The sequence below is a fragment of the Jaculus jaculus genome, chromosome 2 (genome assembly GCF_020740685.1).
Source record: "Jaculus jaculus isolate mJacJac1 chromosome 2, mJacJac1.mat.Y.cur, whole genome shotgun sequence".
Classification (NCBI taxonomy): domain Eukaryota; kingdom Metazoa; phylum Chordata; class Mammalia; order Rodentia; family Dipodidae; genus Jaculus; species Jaculus jaculus.
The window spans coordinates 92,678,461-92,702,613 of NC_059103.1; the positions used below are offsets into that span (position 1 = coordinate 92,678,461).

The following is a 24,153-nucleotide window of genomic DNA, read 5'->3' on the forward strand; positions in this document are numbered from 1 at the left end:
ATATATATATATATATATATACACACACATACATATATACATATACATATATGTGTATGTATATATGTGTGTGTATATATATATGTATGTATGTATTACACACACACAATTGGTGCTACTCTAGATGGATGAGGATCTTAAATATGCAGAGTTATGCTGGAAACATCCATGAGTTTCTCCAGTTTTCACACTTCAATTGTGAGGTGAGATAAAAGCTAAATTCTAATTCCTTTTAGTTTTATGGAGCAAGCTGCCTTTTCTCTCTCATGAACAGTTTCCAATTATTTCCTCTTTCCCTATAAAATCCATGGAGCACAGTTCAGCACTCATTTCCTCTAATACATAGCATCTTTGAAGGAACTTCGCATGAATGGAGCAGAATGAAAGAGCAACCAGCCTGAAGGACAGATTCTTGAATCATAGTTGTAACTTGCTGAATTATTTGAAGAATGATGTTGTAAATGTTTACTCAGGAGTAAAGTGACACTGGAAAACAATATGTTTTCAAGGTAATAGTTAGATTTAATTGTTTAAAAAGAATGAAATATTCTGTTGTTGATTTTATAAGAGCAAAGGCAACAGTCAGTCATTTCTTGATTCATTCATTCAATCCTTGAGAAAAAACTTAAGCCTGGGTTACTTTGGTAGGATTTAAAGCAGTAAGACATATGTGAATACAGTGATATTAGTTCTATGCAATTCTGAATAATAAAATCAAGATTAAGATGGTAATATGTCCCACAAGTACTGGTATTTAAACTTTAAAAATCAATCAAGAGAGATTAAGGGGTGTTTCTTTGGTACTAGAAATGTAAAGCTAAGACCAAATTGTTCTATTTTCACAGATCTAAGATACAGCAAATGATATTTAAAGACATTAATATGACTATTAAATTCTCTTCAGTTTGTACAGAATCTCCCTTAAAGTACATTTAGAAGAAATCCCTGAGTATGTTAAATACTCTATTAGTATCTTCCTTCATAAACAAAGAGGAATAATTTAAAGGCTTTGCAAGACATAAATATAGGACTTAGCAAAAGCAGTCTCCTTTTATAAGGCCCAGTTGAGGTGCTTGTGAGGGAGGGGACCACCTGCTCAACAGGAGAGAAACAGAGTCACAAAATTGAAATGCGTTTGTGCACATTAGCCATTCTGTGGCAAAGCAGAAAACCATTCTTTTATGGAGTTTCTGTTTTGCTTCAGCCACTCAATATTGTTTTTCACTGTCTCCAGCACTTGCTCTCTAGGTTTCGCTCCAGCTCCGGCTTCTGGGTATTTTGCAAAGAAGCTCTCCATCTGGAAGAGACAGAAGTCATTAGGAGCATCATTTGATATCATTGTTCTTCAGGAAGCTCATTTATAAACTGAATTTGTTCCTTCTTACAGGAAAGCTTGTTATCATGTCTCTTCCTGGTATAGCATCCAGTCCCAGTCTGGCCTGCCATTCCCATTAGTTGGCTTTTGGAACCCTGGCAACTCATGAAACCCTAAGGGGCTCTGACGAGTTTGGGAAGGAGGACAGCATATTAGGGGCAGGTGTGTCCACATCTACAAATTTCTCTACTTTCTGTGTATTTTCTAGAATAGTCTGTGGGCAATCTGGCCTGAAGAATGAAGGTTTGCACAGATTTTACCTCCAGAAATCTAAGAGTATTTTAGTATATTTTCAACTCATGTATTACAGATTTGTGAAAAGAATCTCTGTTCAACATAGTTCTATATTCTTTTCTACCATGCAAAATTCTCCCCAGAACTCAGCCATAATATTATTTTCCACTCACAAAAATAAGAATTATTTTATATGTAAGGATCGTAACACTTCAAGATCTATTATACATACATAGAAAACTTCATGAAGCTTCTTCCTATCCAACATTGGTTGATGTTTTCCTGCCTGTGAGTTCAGAGATTTGGGATTAGTTTCCAAAGTTCTAAACTATGAATTCTCAATGGACTGAAGTCTTGATCAATCGATCTGGAGTTCCAGCTCCCAGGAAAGAGAGATATACTGTTCATGCTTGGGTGAGCCCAGCAGGCATAGCCTCACATGTCTGAACTTTTAAACTTTGTTTCTTGGTCATTTGCACTTCTTTTTTCAGGTTAGAAAAAAAAATAGCATATGACTTACTGGATATAGGAATTATCTTTTTCTCAGATGTATGCTGTGATTTGATTAGAAAAGATGCCATCTATATTTGGTAAAACAATTAATTTGTTCCTTTCAGACCAAGCGAGAAAGAATTTATTATCATACCTGCCAGAGTTGTAGTTCAGTGTTGAATGGTTCTGCAATGGTGACAATCCGGCCAAGGTTTCTGTCATTGAGTGTAAATCTATAGAGAAATTTAGGAGTATAAAAAAGTGTAAGTGCACAGATCTTTAACTCCTTTTCTGGATGGAAATATTGTGTATGTGTTTTCAAGTAATTTCAAAGTAAGCTGAACAGAGTGAGAAAACACATTTAACTTAAAATAATTATATAGAGAAGAAATTTCTAATAAACTCCATACTTTTTTTTTTTTGTTTGTTTGTTTTAAGGTAGGGTTTCACTCTAGCTCAGGCTGACCTGGAGTTCACTATGGAGTCCTAGGCTGGCCTCGAATTCATGGCAATCCTCCTACCTCTGCCTCCCGAGTGCCACCACACCCAGCCATTTTTTTTGTTTGTTTGTTTTTGTTTTGGTTTTACAAGCTAGGGTCTCACTCTGGCACTCTGGTTCAGGCTGACCTGGAATTAACTCTGTAGTCTCAGGGTGGCCTTGAACTCATGGTGATCCTCCTACCTCTGCCTCCTGAGTGCTGGAATTAAAGGCATGCACCACCACGCCCGGCTCATACTTCTTTTTTTGTAAGCCACCTCCAAATTTCCAGCAATTCAACATGTATTTGTTTGTTTGTTTATTTATGAGAGGTAGGGAATATGTATATATATGTATATACATATATATATGCACATACATATGACAGATATATACACATATACGACAGATATATATATATATATACACATATGTATGATATCTATGTATCTATGTATCTATCTATGTATCTATGTATCTATCTATCTATCTATGAGAGAATGGGCACACCAAGACCTCTTACTACTGCAAACAAAGTCTACATGCATGTGCCACTTTGTGCATCTGGTTCTATGTGATCACTAGGGGAATTGAACTCAGGGCCGTCAGACTTTGCAAGCAAGTGCCTTTAACACCTGAGCTATGTCCCCAGCTCCATACTTCTTTTTTGTTTTAAAAATTATTTTTTCAAATGTGTGTATGTGTGTGCATGGAGAGGACAGGGGACAACTTCAATGTGTCTATGTTCTACCTTCGTTTGGATAGGATCTCTTGCCACTACCAACTGCCAAACTACAAACAAATGTCAGACTGGTTGTCTCTAAAGCTTTGGATTCTCATGGCTCATTCCCTTAGGCTTCACAGGCAAGTACCTCCCATTGCCATCGGTATGTTGGGATTACAGATGCATGTGCCACTTTGCATCCAGCTTTATGTGGGTACTAGAGAACCAAATCTGGGCTGGTAGGCTTTGTAAGCAAGCATCTTTAACAGTCAAGTCTCCATGCTTTTTTTTTTTTTTTTTTGGTATACATATTTCAAACAATTTTCTCAGATGTTGTAGACTGCTTGCTATATCCCCAAATCAGTTCTTTTCTCTTGAGCACTCAGCTGAATACCTTCCTCAGCCCCCCTCACAGGTAGATATAGATATGTTATCAAATTCATTAAAAATTATTTACTTATTTATTTGCATGAGAGAGGGAGAGAGAGAGAGAGGAAGAGAGAGAGAGAGAGAGAATACACATGCCAGGGTCTCTTGATACTGCAAACAAATGCCAGATGCTTGCACCCCTTCTTGCATCTAGCTTTACATGGATGGCTGGGTAATTGAACCTAGGCCAGCAAGCTTTGTAAACAAGTGCCTTTAACTGCTGAGCCATCTCCCTAGCTACATGACCCAATTCTTATTAACAGAACATAAGCCTAGTGATATGTCAATCTTTAGACCTGAAGAGGAAATTGCTTGTCTTATGTCTTAGTCTGTTTTATTTTTTATTTTTATTTACTTGAGAGAGAGAAAGAGGTGGTGGTGGGGGATAGCCACTGCAAATGAACTCCAGACACATGCACCACCTTGTACATCTGGCTTTATGTGGGGGCTGTGGAATTGAGCCTGGGTTCTTAGGCTTCACAGGCAAGTACCTTACTCTCTCAACCATTTCTCCCGCCCTGTTTTATTTTTCATTGTTGTAATGGAATACCTATGACTGGACAATATATAAAGAAAAGGGATTTCCTTTAGTTCCTAGTTCTGGGCATCCAAGAGCATGGCATTGGCCTCTGCTTTACTTCTGATAAAGGCCTAGCATTCCTTCAATTCGTGGAGAAGAGTAAAGAGCAAGCATGCAGGGCACAAGAGAGGCTCATGTGTGGGAGAGCAGGGAAGATCAGGCTTGCTGTGTAATAATCTACTTTCAAGACAACCAGTCTGCTGTCAGGAGAGCTGCATTTATTCCCTCATGAGAAGCTAGAACTCCTAGCTAATTACCTCTTATAAGTTCTTCTACCTCTAAATATGTTCAAATTGGGGACCAAGCCTCAAGGTGAGGTTTGGCAAGGACAACCTCTATTTATACCATAGTATCTCCGACTTCTTGAGATGGTGTGTGTGTGTACAATTTATCTTCTCCCCCTTCTGCAGAGCTAGAAGATGGATATACCAGTGATTCAGCTTCAACCACACAGATTGGTGAACTGCCCAGGTTTCATGCAGCAGAACCACTCTAACAACTTCATCTTTAGGACTGAGTGATAAATAGTACTCACATCCATCAAGCATTAACATCTCCCTTTCTGTTACAGTAGAATACCTCCAGTACCACTATTCTAACGCTCGATTCATCACCTGTAGGTACAGAAATTTGAATGCAGAACTTAGAGTTTATTTATTTTGTTTTAAGAAAGCTTTATAAACCACTTGTATGCTGGAAGTTATGATCTATAGGAAGCTGGCTAGACTAAGTACCAAGACAGTTTTACAGGTAAGATTCTATCCCTGTCCTTTTCATACAGTCTCTCTCACTGAACAAGAGCCAGAGGTTTTCTTATAAATGATAATATGAATTGGGGTGATAGAAATATGAATCTTATATCAACTCATCACAGTGAAAGAAAAGCCACCACAGAATCACTGAAAATCTGAGAGGATTTCAGGAAAATATACCTACATAGAGAGCAGTAGGAAGAATTTTATATTTTAGAATTATTTCATACCAAAATCAATGACTATGAAAGTTTTTTAAAAAGCTGATAGTTTGTACAAATTTCCAAATGTTTTATGATAAAAGGAAAAGTTTTCATAAAAAAATTCAAAGTCAAAACAAATTTGGGAAAAATAGTTGGCATATATGGTAATGAGCCTGTATATAAAGAACACTTTCAAACCTATATCAAGAAAAACCTATATATTAAAAAAAAAGCCTATATAAAGAACACTTTCAAAGTTGTAAGAAGAAGAAACATGCCAACATGAAATTGACAAAAGGAGAAAAATATACAAGGGAAAAAAGATAAAATGTTCCAATAATCAAACACAATCTTCAGTACTCTCACCACGGACACTACTGAATCTACATCTACCATTCTTTTCATCCCTAATGTCATCAATTGTTGCCCAAAATGTGACTCTGAGGCACCTAGAGACACACACTCTCTCTCAATCACTCCACCTGGAACGCAGGAGCTGTCCCTTGGCAGGGAACATGACTTCTCTCTTCCAGACCATGTTTCCCGCCCCCCCCCCCCCCCCCCCCCGCCACTCACTCTGTAAATGTGTGTTTCTTGGCTTGCTCACTCCCAGGTGTCACATGCTATCCAGCTGACAGCGAGTTCTTCTCCTTTAAGCTTTGCCATCGTCCTGGGTAATTTCAATGTTTCATAGTGATCAAAGTATTATGTTAGCTCCTTGGCTTCTTGGCTTCTTGAACTTATTTCCAGTGACATTTTCTCCATTCTACTTCTGCCATCAAATCCCTATGATGCCCGTGGATCATCTTAAGTAACTGCATCCATGTGCCTTCTATGACATTATGTACCTTTTCATTTTCTCTGTGACCATTCGTAGACTTAGTCTGGATCTCTGGCCCATTACCCATCCCCCATCCCTGCTTCTGGATCATCAGGTCTTCCTTCTCCCTCACCCCCATTTGATGTTTTATGTAGTTGAGATATAGAGGTTTACGGTTTACCATGTTCAGTCACATTTTTGTACTAAGCCCTAGGATTTTTTTTATTTTAATAATTCATGTCTAACAACGCTTCAACTTTAAGTGAAATCTCCTGCCCATGTTCTCTGAGTTTGTGTCATGTGGTCACATTCTGGTAAGGAAAGTCACTGAACTTTTCCCATATTGTTTTGTTGTAAATTCATGCATTTATATCTTAAATGGTAATCCTCATTTTGATAACTACCCTGGCCAATGCACTTCCTCTTTGTGAATTGCCTGTTTCAAAAGTCTTCACTCTTTGGAGAGCTGAAAAATGCTGTCTTCTGGATACGTGGCGCATGTTACATTCATGAACTCACAGCAGCTGTGCCTTCCTGAACAGGACTCAACCTGTCAGTACTTCACCAACGATGGGGGAAGGATACAGGAGACTCCAGACCTCCCAAATTAACTAATGGCAGCTAATGGTTGCTGGGGGAAGGGGAGTCAGGTTCATCAGTAGTGTGACCACTGGGAAGTTGTCCATTCCATAGTAAGTAAACTTCCACCCATGATCATGCAAGCAACTTTAATTTAACTTAGTTTTTTTTTTAAGGCATGAAAGTAAGATGATTAATGGGGAAAAAGAATAGGTGTTAGTGGGAGGGGAGGGGAGGGGATAAGAGAGGGTAATTGAGGAAACAAGTAAAGTACATTATATACATATATGAGAATGTCAAAAATGTAAACAAATAAATACAATGAAAAGAAAACATCTTCACTCCCTTTCAACCTCCAAACTCACTGCCACTTTTTCCCTTCCCTAAAGACAGCTTACCTTCCACACCACAAAGAACATATACAATAACTCACACATCTCTTCACTTACACACATACAAATACTCTTGTCTGTCATATCACCTGGGCTTTGAGTACTGTTTCTTCCCCTTTCTTAAAAGCTTTGTTTAAAAAAATTCTGTTTTTATGTTTTGCATTTAAACTTCTCAATTCCTACTGAATTTTCTCATTAGCATTTAAACACACTAGGTATAACAAAACATACCTTCAATTAGCTTGGCATGGTGGTTCACACCTTCAATTCCAGCATTTGAGAGGCAGAGGTAGGAGGATCACTATGAGTTTAAGACTAGACTGGGCCATCAGAATGAGTTCTAGGTCACTCTGGGCTGATGTGAGACCTTACCTTGAAAAACCAAAACAAAATATCTTCAATATACATTACAAGGAAAAACCCTCTTATTTGATCTGGCAGCTCTGGATTAAAACTTTTCAGAGATTTTGTCAGTAACATAGTTATTAGTTGTATTCAGTTGGGAAAATCCACCATTACTTCTCTGAAAAACTCTTTCCAGGGCTAGCAAGAGCTTTGATGTCAGTAAATTTAGTGGACATTGTTCAGTTGTTGATCTATGCACATTTTAAGTTGTGACAACCCAGGCATTATCCTTGTCATTCCCCTCCTTCTCCAGTTCTAAAACCTCCCACCAGCTTGTCAGTGTGACTGTCTCTTCACTGTCACCACTACACTCAAAATCTAGTCTAGAACGTCTTTTCCTAGGACTTGTGACTGCTATCTGCTCTTCCCAACCCCCCTTTGGTTCTATCCAGCCCTGTGCTTCACTTGCAAGCAGAAGCTTTCTTTTAAGGTAAAACCCACCAATTCTCTTAAAAATCTCTAGTGATTACTCATGAGACAAAAGGCCAAATCTTAGCATGATTCATCTTGTTTTTGTTTTGTTTTTCCTGTTAAGTCTTCAGCCAGGACTCCTTCCTGTTCATCCATTCTCTCCTGCCCTTACTTCACCTTAACCAGCACTTCTCAGGGAGACCCTGCCTCAAGCTTCTTTCAACTTGCTTAGTTTCCCCTTTACATTATTCTGGTGAGCCCTGAACCTCTTCTGTGGCTTGTTATTGCAGTTCATGCATGTAGTTGTGGGATTCTTTGCTTACTACTGGTTTCTATTACCGAAATATGAGCTTTGTGAGGACAAAGACCTAGGTCCATTTCTCCTTTCCATTGCAACCCCAAAATCATCCTTAGTGGTTAGCAAGTAGTATGTGCCCCCAAGTGATCTACTGGATAAAGAAATGTGTGTGTGTGAGGATATTATTCACTTTCATGGGAGAGCCAAAGAAGAACTTCAGGTGCCCTTCTCTATTGCTCAACTGTGCAATTCCTTGAGATGGAGTCTCTCCCTCAATTCAGAGCTGCTGTTTCTTCAGCTAGCAAGCCCCAGTGATTTCCTGATCTTTCTACATGAGTGCTGGGTGAATCAAACTTGAGCAGACTCAGGCCCACCCAGGCCTTCATTTGCTTAAGTGGTGAACACCGAACCATCTCCCCAACCCAAAGAATTTTAATGTGAAAAGAGATATTTTATTACATCTATTCAACTAGGAAGGATTTTTTTTTTTTTTTTTTGTAGTTTCTCGAGGTAGGGTCTCATTCTAGCCCAGGCTGACCTGGAATTCCCTATGTCATCTCTGGATGGCCTCAAGCTCACTGTAGTCCTCCTGCATCTGCATTCCAAGTTCTGGAATGAAAGGTGTGCACCACCTTGCTCAGCTAATTAGCAAGGATATTAAAAATAACACTGAGTGTTGGAAAGTATTAGAAAAATAGGTAATTATTATAAATGCTTCTACATCACAAATCTGCAACATTCATCAGAAAGTGAACCCATCCCTTAATGCAGTAGCATTGCTTTATGTGTGGTCACAGTATAATAAAGATACTGCCAACTTCACTGAAGAACAAAGACACTTGGCATCAAGGGTGTTTTCACTGATAAGCAATAGTGACATTATGGATGAAATGCTCTTATTCAACAGATGGAGACTGGCTGTGAAAACTGAGATACCTTGCAACACAATTAGGTCATCAAAATCAAAATTAAAAAAGCATAGTGAAAGGCATCTACTATATGGGAAGATGGGGGGAAAGAAGCAGGTTATAAAATCCATATGTATAAAATCTTTAGTAAATAAACATCCATAGAAAAATGATTTAAGATGTTATTTCTAGATAGTTTCATTTCAGGTAACTTAAATATTTTTATTATCACATATGTGAATTTTCTGAAAAAAAAGGACACATACCAGTTTAATAGGAAGAAGATGGGAATTTTATTTGCAAGACAGTGAAAGACAGAAGAGAGACACACAGAGAGAGAAAGAATATGGATGCACTAGGGCCTCTAACTGCTGCAAAGAATTCTAGATTCGTACACCACTTTGTGCATCTGGCTTTAGGTAAGTACTGGGGAATCAAACCCCAGTAGTTAGGCTTTGCAAGCAAGCATCTTAACTGCTGAGCCATCTCTCCAGCCCCCAAGAAAAATATGTTACTTGCTGCAATAAGATTCTCCGGTTAAAGAAGGCCTGATAATTGCTGGTAATAGTAAGAACATTTTGTTAATGATCTATAATTTCTATAATATTTCTTGTTTTGTTCCAAACAACTAAAAATTAAAGGAAAAAATTGGGAGCTAGCAATAAATAGATAAATAAAAGCTACAACTGGAGCTAGGGAGATGGCTCAGTAGTTAAAAGATCTTACTTGCAAGGCCTGGGTTTGCTTCCCCAATAGCCACCCCACAAAATCCTAGATACTAAGTGGTACATACATCTGTGATCCTAGGGTCCTATGATGATGAGAAGTGAAGTCAGGAAAATCCAAAATTCACAAGCCAGCTAGTCTGACAGTTTGCAGTCTGGCAGTTTGTTTGCATTGAGAAAAGACCCTGTCTCACAGAAGGTGGCACATAAACACGTCAAAGTTGTTCTCGGATACACACACACATAAATAAGTAAAAAAATAAAATGGGGCTGCCGATATGAATCAGTGGTTAAACTACTTGCTTGCAAAGACTCCTAGCCTAGGTTTAGTTCCATATCCACATATAGCCAGAGGCGCCAAGGGGCACATGCATCTTAATTCATTTGCAGCAGCAAGAAACCCTGAGGTACACCCATACTCTCTCTCTCTCTCTCTCTTTCTCTCTCTCCCGCTCTCTGTGTATGTGTGTGTGTCTGTCAAATAAATAAATAAAAATGTTGAAAAAAAATTTTTTTAATTTTTATTTATTTATTTGACAGCGACAGACACAGAAAGAAAGACAGATAGAGGGAGAGAGAGAGAATGGGCGCGCCAGGGCTTCCAGCCTCTGCAAACGAACTCCAGACGCGTGTGCCCTCTTGTGCATCTGGCTAACGTGGGACCTGGGGAACTGAGCCTCAAACTGGGGTCCTTAGGCTTCACAGGCAAGCGCTTAACCACTAAGCCATCTCCCCAGCCCTTGAAAAATTTTAAAACAATAAAAAGCCCTATAACTACTTGTGTAAATACTATACCCACAAAGAACAAAGTATGTTCATCCCCAAAACCCAATATCATATCAAGTGGAGAAAATAAGGAAATATGTTGCATATTTACCATACTGATTAAAACTAAAATAAAAATTTTAATTGTAATTTAAATAATTTAGAAATGTTAAATAAAATTTTCTTATTAGGCTTAATATTTACATAGGTAATATTATTTCATCCAAAATTATTTTGATTCATACAAAACTTTTAGTTAAGTGTTTATTGAATTATATTATGAGATAATGTTCAAATGTTTCAGTCATGTTCAAAATTACTGAATAGTTTTTATTCATAATTATAAATTAAAAATCAAATTTTATCATAGCATGCTACTGATTTACTAGGTTCAAATTCAGTTTCACCTGAGAAGGTTTTTGTTTTTGTTTTGTTTTCCTTTTAGGCAGTGTCTCACTCTAACCCGAACTAACCTGGAATAACTAAGTATCCTAGGCTGGCCTTGTAGTCACAGTGATTCTCCTACATCTGACTCTTTAGTGCTGGGATTAAAGGTGTGTGCCACCATGCCTAATTCACCTAACAGTCTAGTGGAAGAAACAGTACAAAGAATAATTTCCAAAGTATTTTGGGACTTTGTGGTTAAGGCTCAACCTGGCAAGGACTTCGGAGGTCTGGCAATAAACTGTCATAAAAATCACATGGTAAAAGCTTTACAGAAAAGCAGCTTATTTATTTTAGGATAACAATAAATTGTTCAAAAATAGAGGCAGTAAAACTACTCATCTTAAAATTTGGAGAACGTTCAAGAGTTTGGAAATATTTGAATAAATCTCTGTTAACTTCTATTTGATTTGTATTAAACAATTTTTATAGGGAGCTTCTACTTATTCAAACCAAACATAATTAATATTGCTTTTTGTATAACTGTCAGACATGTGGTTATTATATAATTTTATGTTTGGGGCCATGTGCAATAAGATCTCATGAATGTTAGATCATTAGACTATGAAGAAATATTAAAAGCCTTGGGCAAGGTTTTTGGAACTAGTTCTGGAAATAGTTTATCAATTTATTTTCCTTGAAAAAAATTCAGATTACTAGGTATAATACATTTATTTTCAGGATGGATGTTTGTGGTTTCTCTGACAAGGGAAACTATTTTTTTCTACTTATAAAGTTTCATAGGTATAGATACAATGAAACTAAAATGAAATAAAAATGCATTATTTGACATGAGTTACACCATAATTATCTAGATAGACCATGAGAAATAGTCTACTTAATAAACAATGAACAAAGGGTAATTTTATTACACAAAATAAAACTACTTATCTTTTCATACTAATTCAAAGTTAAACATGTGCTTCATCTGCATATGTTTCCTGAATCATATGTAAAACATAGATTTATAGTCTTTCAGCTAAAATAAGATACATAGCATGCATACATCTTTCAAAATGGAAGGTATTGCCCTGCATGACATGTGTTGAACTACTATGGCCAGGCAACATGTTTTCTTTCCCTTTCCCCTGTCTTCCTTCCTTCCTTCCTTCCTTCCTTCCTTCCTTCCTTCCTTCCTTCCTTCCTTCCTCTCTTCCTTTCTTTCTCCCTCCCCCTCTTCCCTCCTTCCTCCCTCCCTCCCTCCCTCCCTTTCTTCCTTCCTTTCCTTTCCCCTCCCTCCCTTTCTCCCTCCCTCCCTCCCTCCCTCCCTCCCTCCCTCCCTCCCTCCCTCCCTTTCCTTCCTTCCTTCCTTCCTTCCTTCCTTCCTTCCTTCCTTCCTTCCTTCCTTCCTTCCTTCCTTCCTTTCTTTCTTTCTCTTCCTTTCTTGCTGCTTTCAGCAGGGTCTCAGATAGCCCAAACTGGCCTTCAACTCACTATGTATCTGAGGTTGACCTTAAACATCTGATTTTCCTGCCTGTACTTCCCAAGTGTGGAATTATTGGCACCAGCTAACATCTTCTCATTAAGTAGATTTATTCAGCCTAAACCAAATATTTAATTGAAACAAATACAAACAGGTGAACAATGCATTGGAGGTCATTTACAAATGAATCCTCAGACAAATTTTCAGAAAAAAAAATGAACATTTACTATTTACAAAAATAGAAAAGGCAAAATCCTCCCACAAATAGGCAAAATCAATGTAGAACACCTTAGCTGAGAGCTGGGATATAATGTGCATCTCAGAAACAAAAGAAATAGACACAATGACATTGGTGAATTTTAGACAAGAAAGAGATAAGCAAAAGAATGATTGCACCTTAAGCATGAGGGCCTCTGGGGCCAGAAATGTCCAGATTCAATTATCTAGAACCCACATAAAAAGCTGGGCATAACCCCATACTTCTGTAACCCTAGTCCATGGGGAGTGGACACTGGAGAATCTCTGGGACTCACTGCAGACAGCAGCTCCTATCTCAAGGAAGGTGCAATCATTCTTTTGAGCCATCTCCCCAGCCATAATTGTCTTTTTAATCAAAGCAGAGTGTTTAATTTAGGAGAGCATATAAAAAATAGTAATAATTTCTTTACATGGAGCTGAAGAAAGAAGAAATTTAGATAAACTCTCATATATTTTGCTTTTATCTTATGCTTGGAAGTTATCATTTTATTTTTATTTTTAATTTATTTAGTAAATATTTATTTATTTGACAGAAAGAGGGAGACAGAGAGAATGGGCATGCCAGGGCCTCTAGCCACTGCAAACAATTCCAGACATAAGTGTCACTTTGTGTATCTGGCTAACATGGGTCCTGGGAAATTGAACCTGGTTCCTTTGCCTTTGTAGGCAAATGCCTTAACTGCTAAGCAATCCCTCTAGCCTGAAAGTTATCATTTTAAAGCTTCTATTGCTAGGCATGGGTGTAGCTCAGTGACAGAATGTATGCTTTTCATATACAAGTCCTTGGATTCAGGTCCCAGCATGCTCATGATTGGCGCATATTGCTACACACACACACACACACACACACACACACACACACACACACACACACACATACAAATAACAATAGAACAACCCCAATCTCCCCAAAATGCTATTGTCTAGGAGATATAGCTCAATTTTAAGAATTATTTATAATACTTAAATAATTATTTGGATTGGAAGATAAAAGTTATCACTCATATAAGCTCAGTAAGAAACAGAGCTCTACTTTGAGACCAGGTGCATGAATTCTCATTTTGTTTCTTAGTCTTTGTGTCTGTCACTTAGCTTGGTTTTAGTGCCATGGACAGAATTATATTAACTTGTAACCAAACCAAAAAACAATGAAATCTAGTCATCTCCCCAGATCTCAGAATCTTATATATCAGTTTGGAAGCCATAATTTCCAGAGAAAGATTATGCCTAAAATTAACATTTCTGGAAGGAAAAGAATATGATCCTTAAGCTCTGGCACCATGTCACTTCAGACATGGTATAGATGTCAGAGAAAGTATGCCAAAGAGAAAAAGAAGGCACCTGTAGATGATGTCAAACAAAGAGAATACTGGGCCATTATCCTATCATCCCACCTGTTGACGAGATAGTCCCAGTTGAGCTGTATCCAATGCCAGGCCATGCTCTTCCCATAGCTGTTATATGAGATATATCGGATGACTGTAAACACATCCTGGCTTTTAATAAGGTTTGAGTCTTTGACCATTTCCAAATATCTAGGAGAAGCCAAACAGAAAAACATTTCAAAATAAACTGTCAATTTTCACTGCAGTGTTCACTAATTCAAATCCAGCTTTGCTTTTATTCCGGGAACTCAGTTCTTGAGACATCATTTGACTAAGTGAATTAAATATAACAAAATGCTGAAAGACAGTTTCAAAAATGGTTTTTATACTGTTTTTAAATACTAGCCTATAATTTTGAGGACTAGTAAAATGTAAAAATTAAAATTGAATCCCTGTAAAAATTATTAAATATCAAAAATATTTAATTTTAAAATTAAATTATTTTGAAAAGACCAAAACAACAAAAGACAAAATTTTAATGGTTGATTTTATATTTACTTAACACAAGCACTATTATACCCCTGGAGTAAAAGAGGAGCCAGAAAGTTAAGTGAAAGGTCTTGGGTTCTTGTTTTTTTATTTTTATTTTTTTTTGATTTTTCGAGGTAGGGTCTCACTCTAGCCCAGGCTGACCTGGAATTCACTATGGAGTCTCAGGGTGGCCTCGAACTCACGGCGATCCTCCTACCTCTGCCTCCCGAGTGCTGGGATTAAAGGCGTGCGCCACCACGCCCAGCTCAAGGTCTTGGGTTCTTATTTGCTATAGGCTAAGACTTGCAATCTTTGTTCTTCTCTAGATTGTGAGGAAACAACGTCATTATGTAAAATACCTGGCTGGGTTAGTTATGATTATGACCTAATGCAAGTAAATCCAAGATAAATTAAATGACCAAATGTATAGGTTTTTATTGCATTTACGATATGGTTGTACCTGTAGTTGTATTTGTAATTCACAAAAGATCTGAAGTGTACACATTGTTATTGTTATTAGAATTGTTTCCAAATAAAATTAATGCAAATTTCATTTGCTAGGAGAAGTACACTCAAAAATAGTTATTGAGTGCTAATAGATCAGACATGTTTTTGTATTCCCTTGTTCTGCGTTCCATGGCTTCCTACCATTGGCTTGCTCAGTCATATCTTAGGGCTGTTATGTTGATAATGACAATAACAAAGATCACTGCTTTACTGTTCACTGAGTTATGAGATAATTTACAGAGACAGAGTCTCTTCAAAAGAAAAGACATTTGTAGATTTCTTATATTTAAAAAAAATGCTTTTATTTATTTATTTGCAAGCAGAGAGAGAAAGAGAGACAAAGAAAATGAGAGTGCCAGGCCTCCAGCAGCTGCAAACAAATGCCAGATTGCATGTGCCCCTTTGTGCATCTGGCTTTATGTGGGTACTGGGGAATTGAACCTGGGTCAACAGTCTTTGTGTCTTAATGGCTGAGCCATTTTTCCAGCCCTCTTATATTTTTATTAATACATCAAGAATATGGTTTGGGGGCTGGATATATGGTTCAGCTTGCCTCAAAAATAATTTTAAAAAATAACATGCTTTAGATATAAAGTGGGTGCAAAGTCATGTGTTACAGAATAAGAAAAGATTCATAATTGTGGTGGTTTAAATGAGGTAGACAGGCCATGTAGGTGCACCAAGGCCTCTTGCCACTGCAAAGGAACTACAAACACATTCTTCAGTTTGTTCATCAGGCTTTACGTGGGTAGCAGAGAATCAAACCCAGGCCATCAGGCTTTGCAAGCAAGAGCCTTTAATAGCTGAGCCATCTTGCCAGACCAGGTTTCTTCATTCTTTTTTTTTTTAATTTTTTTGTTTATTTTTATTTATTTGAGAGCAACAGAAAGAGAAAGAGGCAGAGAGCGAGAGAGAGAATGGGCACACCAGGGCTTCCAGCCACTGCAAACGAACTCCAGACACATGTATCCCCTTGTGCATCTAGCTAACATGGGTTCTGGGGAATGGAGCCTCAAACCAGGGTCCTTAGGCTTCACAGGCAAGCGCTTAACTGCTAAGCCATCTCTCCAGCCCAGGTTTCTTCATTCTTGAAGCCAACCTTGCATGGATATTTTATTATTTATTTATTCATTTTTGTTTTTCAAGGTAGCATCTCACTCTAGCCCGGGCTGACTTAGAATTCACTCTGTAGTCTCAGGGTGGCCTCAAACTCCTGGTGATCCTCCTACCTTTACCTCCCGAGTGATGGGATTAAAGGCGTGTGCCACCATGCCCAGCTCCATGATGCCTTTTCTAAATAATCATTAAAATTTATTTTCCTGCTGAGCATGGTGGCACACACCTTTAATCCCAGCACTCTGGAGACAGAGGTAGGAGGATCGCCATGAATTCAAGGCCACTCTGAGACTACAGAGTGATATCTAGGTCAGCCTGGGCTAGAGAGAGACCCTACCTTGAAAAACAAAAAACAAAAAACAAAAAAAACACCTCATTTTCCCTGTAAGAAACTAAAATATCAGCCAGGTGTGGTGGTGCAACGCCTTTAATCCCAGCACTTGGGAGACAGAGGTAGGATTGCCATGAGTTCAAGGCCACCCTGAGACTACATAATGAATTCCACGTCAACCTGGGCTAGAGTGAGACCTTACCTTGAAAAACTGGGGAAAGAAAAAAAAAAAGAAAAAAGAAAAAAAGAAAAAAGAAAAGGCATCCTGTTCTGTTAATCAGGATCTTGAAGGGATTGTGACATCTAAGCTATTAAACACTATTCACAGAAGTGAAATAAAAGTCCAACTTAGTCTCAAGGTATCCATCAGTGTTAGAGGACTTGCCTGGCATGTTCACAAACCTTGGGTTTGCCCTCAGCACCACGTAGCCAATAAACAACCAATTTACCTTGCCAAAAGAGTGACATCCTTCACAGAAGCTAGTCCGTAGAGCAGCTTCTCCTTCTCCTGAGCGAGGTTGCTGTCCTGGTACTGCTTTAGAGTGTAGTTCCACGAAGTCTCGTTGCCAGAGTTCTGCATCCCATACCGATACACCAGAAGCCTGAGATTTACAGGAATACTACAAGAGGAAACAAGGTTCCAGATATTTCTTTTTTTAATTTTTTTTATTATTATTTTTTTTTAATTTTTTTTTTGTTCATTTTTTATTTATTTATTTGAGAGCGACAGACACAGGGAGAAAGACAGATAGAGGGAGAGAGAGAGAATGGGCGTGCCAGGGCTTCCAGCCTCTGCAAACGAACTCCAGACGCGTGCACCCCCTTGTGCATCTGGCTAACGTGGGACCTGGGGAACCGAGCCTTGAACTGGGGTCCTTAGCTTCACAGGCAAGCGCTTAACCGCTAAGCCATCTCTCCAGCCCCAGATATTTCATTTACTTACTCGTTTCTCAGTTTAAAGTCTTATAGAAACAAACAAATAAGCGGAGAAGTTACCTTACAGTCCCACTCAGCCATTCCTCAAATAGCTGAGAAGCATTATTCAAGGCTTGTTTGTCCCCCATCTTGCAGGCAAATCCTAATACAGAGGCACGGAGTAACCTTTAAAAACAAAGAAGCACAGACCCAGGGCCATAAGCACTTTCTGACAAGTCTTAAAATATACAAACAAATGTTCAACAAATATTAGTTTTAAAAAAGTGGGGAATAACTTGGTGATGTGGTCACCAGTATCGCTCCATCCCAGAGAATCCGCAATGGGCTTCACTTGCTCTTGGAAGTATTTCTGAAAGAAAAACACCATGAACCATGAGTAATAATTCACCACACATCAGCAGTCTCTAATTTATTACCCTCCCTTAACCCTACTCTAATCTTTCCCCTGCTAGCTCACAGAACTCTGGGTCTGCCCTTAGGAAGAAGGAATGAATTTATTCACTTCTCTTCACGCGGAAAGTTTGCTTCTATCCTAAAAATTCAAACCAGTGTGGATTTTTCTTAAATGTTATGTGAAACTTTGGGTGAGCCCTCTTTAATTTCTAGTTACTAGTTCATGACTAACAAGAAACAAAACATCTGACATGTTTCTGACATTCTTCAAGCATTGATGACACAATAAAAGCAAAGCAACAGATAGTTAGCGTTTACCAAGAACCTTTAAAATTTTTATTTATTTATTTATTTGAGAGAGAGAGAGAGAGAATGGGTGCACCACGAATTCTAGATGCATGCATACCTTGTACACCTGGCTTTATGTGGGCACTGGGGAATTGAATCTGGGTCCTTTGGCTTTGCAGGCAAGTGCCTTAACTACTAAGCCATCTCTCCAGCCCCTGCTACCCCATTACCACAGGCAGACATGTACTGATGCTCCTGCTGTGCAAGGGAAACTTACACTCAGACATCAAATCATTTGACCAAGGTTTTTCATTTAGTAGCTGAAGGAGCTAGAGATGCAAATTCAGAATCTCTTTAAAATTGTAACCGTCCTGCCAAAGCACTGTAGAAATTATGCAGCAAAGAAAATTTATTGAGAATGACTATCTTTTAACAAAATCCAATGTAGAAATAACCAAAATAAGAGCAAGCAAATCAACTGAGTATGGACTATGAGTCAAGACAAGAAACCCTAAGAAGGGAGCAGGAGGTGATGAGAAGGGAGATGAGGACAAAGGGAAGCGTGCCACATGAAAGCAGATTGGGGCTACATTTGGGGGTGATCACAAAAGAGAAGGAGGAAGGAAAAGGAGGGAAGGGGACGCAATCATTTGTTTGAAAACACTGTAATGAAACCTAATTCTTTGTATGCTAATTAAATAAAATTAAGTAAATTGCTTTGAAAAGTGTAAGAAAATCTAATGTTCTATTTTGGTACGAAAAAATTCATTTAAAAATTATTTTGTTTATTTATTTACTTATTTATTTGAAAGTGACAGACAGAGAGAGAAAGAGGCAGAGAGAGAGAGAGAGAGAGAGAGAGAGAGAGAGAGAGGGAGAGAGAGAGGGAGAATGGGCGCGTGCCAGGGCTTCCAGCCACTGCAAACGAACTCCAGATGCGTGCACCCCCTTTGCATCTGGCTAATGTGGGTCCTGGGGAATTGAGCCTCGAACCAGGGTTCTTAGGCTTCATAGGCAAGTGCTTAACCACTAAGCCATCTCTCCAGCCCAAAATATTCATTTTTTAAAAAAAAATTATTTATTTATTTGAGAGCAACAGAGAAAAAGAGGCAAATAGAGAATGGGCATTCCAGGACCTCTAGCCACTGCAAATGAACTCCAGATGCTTGAGCTACATTGTGCATCTGGCTTACGTGTGTCCTGGGGAAACAAGCCTCAAACCAAGGTCCTTAGGCTTCATAGGCAAGCGCTTAACCACTAAGCCTTCTCTCCAACCCAGAAGAAAATTCATTTTAAGGAAGATAAATCCACTAAAAATAGGTTCTAGCTTATAGTTTATTAAACATGGGGACTGAGAAGATGATTCAGCAGTTAAAGGGACTTGCTCACAAAACCTAATAGCCTGGGTTCAATTCCCCAGCCACCCACATAAAACCACATGCAAAAAGCAGTGCAAGCATCTGGTATGCATTTGCAGCAGCAAAAGACCCTGCTATGCCTATGCACACACATGCAAATAGTAATGTGTAAAAAAAACTTTTAAAGAGCTACATATTTAAGTGAAATGCTCCTACATTCATTTTAATGCTAGAGTCAATACCTTTATGCAGTATACTGAACCACAAATATGACACGCTTGAAGTTGGAAAAGAACAGACAGCTTGTCTGCTTTGATTAGTCAAGTCACTGCACTTCCTTTTGGTTCCACTCAGTGGGTAACTGTTCCCCAGGAGTTCCTTTCCTGAAAACTCCTTATTCTACTGATGACTAAGCATTGATTTCATAATGCTTTTAGCCTTAGCATCACCTCCATCATGGGGTACAGCTCTTTATCATCTTCAAACATGCTGATGATGTAGGTCGTAGCTGAAATGACTCTTTGCCATGGCAAAAAGTCCTCTTCCATTCTGAGATACTTGGTCAAGTTCAGAGATGCCTTATAGTCCAGAAGTTGAGCTCTGAGAAAGAAGCAATATCTTAGGACAATCAATGAAAAGCTAGGCTTTACATTCACTGCAAAGTATTACTAGGATGTTCCCAACGTTTCATGTTAATGAGAATTCCTCTAGTAAACAATTAAGAAATTACACTTTTTGTTGAGACCTGGTCAGAAAGCTTGTTTGGTGAGGGTGACATGCATTAGTGATGGTGTACATACTGCGTATGAAGCCCTGACTTCAATCCCCAGGACCACCAAAGATTTGGTTAAATTGTTTTTTCCCCTAAAGTTCAGGTCAGGGTTGGAGAGATGGCTTAGCAGTTAAGGCTCTTGCCTGTGGAAGCCTAAGGACTCATGTTCCACTCTCCAGGTCAGCCAGATGCACACTGACATAAGTGCACAAGGTTGCACATGCACACAAGCAGGCGCACGCCTCTGGAGTTTGATTGCAGTGGCTAGAGGCCCTGGTGTGCCAATTCTCTCTCACTCTCTCTGTGTCTCTCGCTCACTCTCTCGTTTGTATTTTTTTAAAGGCAATCTGTTGGGTTTGCCTCAAAAAAAGTTTAGTTCAGATTGATATATTAGAGCAATGTGAAATGATAATACATTTGATAGGCTTGAGAAAAATATGATAGTAAAAAATGCATTTGAAAAGCCACTGTAGCAAAACTTCAGATGAAAAAAAAAAAACCTATTTTACTACATGGCTACTAAGGATGAATGAATTATTTTAAAATTATAAGTTGACAAACTGATTATAATATACAAATGCACAATTATAACTGTATTCTATGGAAACTTTACATTTGCATATGGAAAACATCAACAGTAGTACTCATGACTCATCAATGCTTAAAAGATTAAGATTGAAGTTACTTTTGCTTTGTAGCATCCCCTTTCTAGACATTTTCCAGTAAGCTTTATAAGTACAAATGAATTTTTCTTTTTCAGAAAATTTGAAGATACTTACTGACATTTCAGACTTTAAAGAATCCAACTTCTTTCCTCTATCACCACTAAGCCATCTCTCCAGCCCTCAAAGGAATTTTGGAATCTTTTGAAATTATGTTCTCAGGCATCTATAATGCCCTCATTTTTAGTCTAGCTTTTATGAAGAATGTTAGATGGATATCCTGTCTTTTAAAATATTTTATTTTGTGGGGCTAAAGGAGATGATTCCATTGTTAAAGAGCTTGTCAAACATAAACGAGCCTGTTATGTGCAATGCTTATACCATTTAGACATAAACTATTGAGTATCTTGTCTAAGCTTCATGTACTTTAATAGGCATGGGTAAAACATAAATTGCCTTATGTCAATTAAAGTACCTAATCAATTACTACAGATTTTTCTGTTAGAATCAAGTAACTTAAAAGCCAAGCTATTTTAATTTCTCAATGATCAGGTATTGCTTTACTTCTATTAAAAATGTTATCAAACAGAATTTTATTATAACTCACAGGATAGACAGGATGGAAAACAAAATTCAAAAACGGTCCCCACCAAATGCAACAGAGAAAAGACAAAGAACATCCTTGCTTTCACACCTTGAGCTAACCTTAGAGGGTTAAGGGACAGTTATAGCACACTTGCTTTTTAATTTCCTTGGTTATAATCTGCAAAGACCACACAGTCTTTCTTAGAGGAGCCTAAGTCAAGAACAGCAGCATCTTGGGCTGGTGATGCAGTTCAAGGGTGTAAGGTGTGCATGTGTGAGGCCCTGGGCTTCATCTTGTCAAGTATGCCCTTTAGTGGGACAATAAGTGGTCTAGAGAAGTCCCTGGATGGCTAGAACTGACCCCACGAGAATGGGTTCTTTGGGTGACATAAAGAACATTGAAAATTTTCCATCTGGTTCGTCTCTTCACTTACCATTTTAATTCTGATTCCTAGTTCAAAATAGTCTCTTTGCAATGAACCAATTTATGAATTATTTTATCATTCCTTTTTTCCTTTCTTTTAAGGGTATCCACTGAAGGGCAGGAAAGGTTACTTACAGAGAGTGTGTGTGTGTGTGTGTGTGTGTGTGTGTGTGTGTGTGTGTGTGTGTATATATATATATATATATATATATATATATATATATATATATATATATATAACTTGAAAGAGAGAGAAAGAGGCTGAGGGAGGGGGAGAGGGAGAGAATAATGGGCACACCAGGGCTTCCAGCCACTGCAAACGGACTCCAGACACATGAGTCCCCTTGTGCATCTGGCTTACATGGGTCCTGGAGAATTGAACCGGGATCCTTTGGCTTTGCAGGCAAACATCTTAACTGCTAAGCCATCTCTCAAGCCCATACTTACAGAATTTTGATTTATCCTGCACTCATCTTTGGAAATACTTATAATACCCATGTTCCCCTGGTAGACTTTATTTGCTAACGTCATCCCTGGATGTCTTGGAGCCACTGGTCCTTGAAACCTGGCTGCAATTCTGTCTCATTTGTTACCTTAGATGGTGTTTTTTAAATCTCTCCTCTTGATTCTTCCCTCACCTAATGACTCTTCCCTCTACCTGCCCTTCCCCTGGTAGTAACAGCAGGTTCCAGAGCATATTGTAAATTATTTAAAAGGAAAATAAAACTATTCTAACAGGTGGAGGAAAATGATTTTTTAGTCCCAAGACCAAATTCCCTGGGTCTATACTGCAATCTCAAATGCAAGAGACATGGGGCAGGACTAATATAGTGGAGATCAAGGCTTTGTGAACCTCAGCTGGAACACACCAGGAACCTACAAGAGAGGACAGTGAAGCTTAGAGGGGGGCAGTGACACAGAATACCAGCCTCTGTAGGTAGCCTAGTAGTGCATGGCAAATGATCCCCCACACCAAGATAGGTTTATATGGGACTTCTCAAAGAATTTTTCCCTATGTCACGGAGGGTCGAGGCACCATTGCCTGGTGCCTGATACCCTGAGAAATCTGAAGGATGAGAGGCTGTGATTGGCCAGAGGAATGATTAATACTGTCTACCTGATGGGATTTAGAATCACCACAGAAACTAATCTTTGGACATGTCTGAGAGAGTTTCTAGACTGGGACTGCGTTACTTGAGGAAGGAAGAGATACCCTAAATGTGGAAGCTGAACAAAAAGGAGGATGTCAGCTGAGCATCAGCATTCAGAACTCTGACTCCTGACTGCAGATGCCATGTGACCAGGAGCCTCCCACTACAGCTGCTGGGTCTTCCCTGCCACAGTTGACAATATACTCTAGAACTGTAAGCCAAAAGAAGACAGTCTTCCCTTAAGTTGCCTCTTGTCAGGTATGTGGCCAATGAGAAAGTAACATATGTAGCTAGTGTGTCTCCAGAGCAGGGATGGGACTGGTGTCCCGCTACCCATTGTTGGAGCAAAGAATACATGAATATTTCCTATAGAATTGAGTAGCTCAAAGATTTTTAACTACCCACCTCCAGACAACTGGGAAACAAAATCCTTGGTGATGAGCTGACAAAAGTCGCCATTGAACATATACAAAGTTCAGGTAAGAGAAAAGCAGATAGCCTGCTTCCATCTTTCTTTTGTTTGTTTACTCTCCCTTCCTGTTCTCCTTGCCTGCACTTTGGAGAATCTTGAGGCAAGGTTATCAAGTGCTAAAAGGAAGCTCCAAACAGGAAGAGGAAGAGGAAATCAAGTGTTCCATTCCCATTACATGTGGCTGTAGGAAGGGGTCTCATTCAGGAACAGGAGGAAACTTGAAACTTCGGAAGTTGAAAATTTTAGTGATTTTACTGGACATATAATAGAACTGTTTGGGGGAACTAGACGGGTGAAATTTCTATTCTTTGGCCAAAGATTCATGCACCCAGCTGCATATATAAACCAGGACAGTAAGTGCTAGCTCTTCACAGTGAACTGGAAGGCACAAAGGAATTAAAAAGAAAAATGAACTGTTTTTCAGGTGCCTTGTGTTTGAATATCAAACATGATAGCTACATTTCTTTTAAGCTCTTCAACACACTAATATAGCTTCTTTTTTGCATGTGGATGTGTGCATTGTGTGTGTCTTCATATGTATGTCAGTGCATGTATGTGTATGCATGCATCTGTAGGCAAGCAATCGACATGAGGGTCTTCTTTGGTC

At 38.7% G+C, this 24,153-nt stretch overlaps 1 protein-coding gene across 1 annotated transcript in view; it reads right to left on the reverse strand.

Annotated features, from left to right (window-relative positions):
* Nucleotides 1-499: 499 nt before the first annotated feature.
* LOC101613156 (glutamyl aminopeptidase) overlaps nt 500-24,153 on the reverse strand; it is an 85,668-nt gene continuing 62,014 nt past the window's right edge. Inside the window, exons 14-20 of the mRNA XM_045144028.1 lie at nt 19,930-20,080; nt 17,717-17,790; nt 17,502-17,606; nt 16,955-17,125; nt 14,090-14,230; nt 2,256-2,334; nt 500-1,297 (exon numbers count right to left, since the gene is read on the reverse strand). Of these exons, the coding sequence (XP_044999963.1) occupies nt 1,145-1,297; nt 2,256-2,334; nt 14,090-14,230; nt 16,955-17,125; nt 17,502-17,606; nt 17,717-17,790; nt 19,930-20,080 (874 nt within the window). The 3' untranslated portion in view covers nt 500-1,144. The remainder of the gene's footprint in view (nt 1,298-2,255; nt 2,335-14,089; nt 14,231-16,954; nt 17,126-17,501; nt 17,607-17,716; nt 17,791-19,929; nt 20,081-24,153) is intronic.